This window comes from Sesamum indicum, linkage group LG9 (assembly GCF_000512975.1).
Source record: "Sesamum indicum cultivar Zhongzhi No. 13 linkage group LG9, S_indicum_v1.0, whole genome shotgun sequence".
Lineage (NCBI taxonomy): Eukaryota > Viridiplantae > Streptophyta > Magnoliopsida > Lamiales > Pedaliaceae > Sesamum > Sesamum indicum.
In genome coordinates, this window is record NC_026153.1 from 9269694 (window position 1) to 9272269 (window position 2576).

Genomic DNA, 2576 nt, shown 5'->3' on the forward strand with positions numbered 1-2576 from the left:
ATTGTTTCTCATTTACCTTTTAATGTTGATGGAACATAATCACTCAGAACCTGTGAAACATGTCCACTGGCTAAGCAAAATAGACTCCCTTTTCAACTTAATGAAAATCATTCTAATGTTGTTTTTGGTCTTATACATATTGATGTTTGGGGACCATATAATCAATATTCCATTACACATTGTACATACATGCTTACTATAGTTGATGATTGTAGTAGGGCCACATGGAAACATGATGGTTTGTAAATCACAAGTCCAACGAAAGCTTAAATATTTTCTAAACATGGTTGACACTCAATTCAATCAAAAGGTTAAAAGAATAAGAAGTGACAATGCCACTGAGTTCACTAATAAAGAATGTCAAACTTTATTTCAAAATAAAGGTATCATTCATCAAAGGACATGTGTATATAGCCCCCAATAAAATGGCATTGTGGAAAGGAAACATCAACACTTGCTTAAACTGCTAGATCCCTTATGATTTTTGCCAAAATGCCCCAAAGTTTTTTGGTAGAATCATTACTTACAGCCACCTACCTGATCAATAGAATGCCTACCTCTATATTAGGATGGAAAAGCCCCTATGGAATACTCCATAACAAAACTCCTGATTATACACACCTCAAGACCTTTGGTTGTCTTTGTTTTGCCACAAATGTCATACCTCACAAAAGAAAATTTGAACCAAGGGCCTTAAAATGTGTGTTTTTGGGTTATGCACAGGGCAAGATAGGATATAAAATCATGGAACTAGACACTAATGTGATACACATTGCTAGAGATGTAGTCTTCCATGAAGACACCTTCCTTTTTAGTAACATAAAACATGAGGATTATTCCTGCCCCTTACCCACTGTTAGTGAAGAGGAAAATGATGAAAATATCCAGAAAGCTGAACAGATGGTTGAACCTCAAGAAAACACTACAGCCCTTAGAAGATCCACTAGAACTACTTATAAGCCTGTGTGGATGAAAGACTTTCCTGTCATTGCTACTGTGACTTTATTTCTGATAATTATGCTAACCAAGTTCAAGGCTGTTTTGTAGAGCAAAATTACCCACTGCAGGAACCTAACTGCTTTTCACAGGCTCAACGACATCTGGAATGGAGAAATGCAATGAAACAAGAGATTGATGCATTAGAGAAAAACAAAACTTGGGAGCTATCCACCTTGCCAAAGGGAAAGAACCGAATAGGGTGCAAATGGGTCTTCAAGACCATACTCAAGCCAAATGGAAGTGTGGAACGATATAAAGCAAGGTTGGTGGCAAAGGGATTCAACCAAGTTGAAGGTGAGGATTACAGTGACTGTTTTGCCACAGTCGTAAAAACAGTCACTGTAAGGACACTCCTTGCTGCTGCTGTAGCAAAAGGTTGGCATTTACATCATTTAGATGTAAATAATGCGTTCCTTCATGGAAATTTGGATGAAACAATATACATGTTACCTCTAAAAAGATATGAAGTGAAAAAGTGAATGGTGTGCAAGCTTAAGAAATCATTATATGGCTTGAAGCAAGCCTCAAGGCAGTGGAATAGTGAGTTCACAGAAAGGATAAAAGGCCTGGGGTTTGTTCAATCAAAATATGATTATTGTTTATTAACAAAAGGCACTAACAATAATTTCTTGCTTTACTTATCTATGCACATGATGTTCTCGTTGCTGCAACAACAAGAAGCCTGATAGAGGATGCAAAGAGATATTTGGCTAATCTCTTTACTATAAAAAGACCTTGGGGAAGCACAATACTTTCTTGGTCTTGAGCTTTGTAGATCACAAAAGGGGCTGATGGTGTCACAAAACAAATACATTCAAGACATTATAAGAGATGTTGGCTTGCATGAAGGGAAACCAACTCTAACACCTCTGCCTCCTGGGCTAAGTTTTCCCTTAGAATCTGGGAAGCCTTTGAAAGAAGCAAGCAGATACAGAAGGCTCATAGGGAGATTGCTATACCTTGGCTTCACAAGACCGGATATCTATTTTTTCGCACAACAGTTGAGCCAATTTGTTCAAGAACCCTGTGAAGAGCATTGGCATGCTGCCATTTACTTGATCAGATACTTGAAAGGAAACCCCACATTAGGCTTGTTTTACTCAGCCAATAATAAGCTTAATCTCACAGCTTTCTCTGATGCAGATTGGGCAACCTGCAAGAGGACTAGGAGATCAACCACTGGATATTGCATCTTTATGGGTGCTAGTCCTATTTCATGGAAATCTAAGAAGCAAACTACAGTCTCTAGGTCCTCAGCTGAAGCAGAGTACAGGAGCATGGCTGCTACTGTGTGCGAAATCATTTGGGTGAAATAACTTGCTTAAGGAACAGCAAATACAAGTTTTAACTCCTATACCTTTCTATTGTGATAACAAAGCTGCGCACATAACTGAAAATCCAATTTTCCATGAACGTACAAAACATGTTGAGATAGATTATCATATTGTGAGAGATAAGTTCAAGGAGGGACTTATACTGCCTATGTACTTGACTTCCAAAGAACAAACGACAGACTTGTTCACAAAGGTTTTAACAGGGAACACTTTCTCTTTTACTCCAAGCTGGGCTTGGTCACT

At 38.2% G+C, this 2576-nt stretch overlaps 1 protein-coding gene across 1 annotated transcript; it reads left to right on the plus strand.

Moving 5' to 3' along the window:
- Positions 745–2315, plus strand: LOC110012591. Its single transcript, XM_020696808.1, has 3 exons — positions 745–996; positions 1089–1374; positions 1849–2315. Exons 1-3 carry the CDS (start codon positions 745–747, stop codon positions 2313–2315), a joined length of 1005 nt encoding a protein of 334 aa, XP_020552467.1.

Excerpts from the sequence above, each read along its gene's own strand:
- LOC110012591 (XM_020696808.1), top strand. The coding sequence starts at position 745 with ATGGAACTAGACACTAATGTGATACACATTGCTAGAGATGTAGTCTTC. Across the intron at positions 997-1,088 it reads ACTTTCCTGTCATTGCTACT|GCTCAACGACATCTGGAATG; the intron begins GTGACTTTATTT and ends TGCTTTTCACAG. Across the intron at positions 1,375-1,848 it reads TGCTGCTGCTGTAGCAAAAG|GGAAACCAACTCTAACACCT; the intron begins GTTGGCATTTAC and ends GCTTGCATGAAG.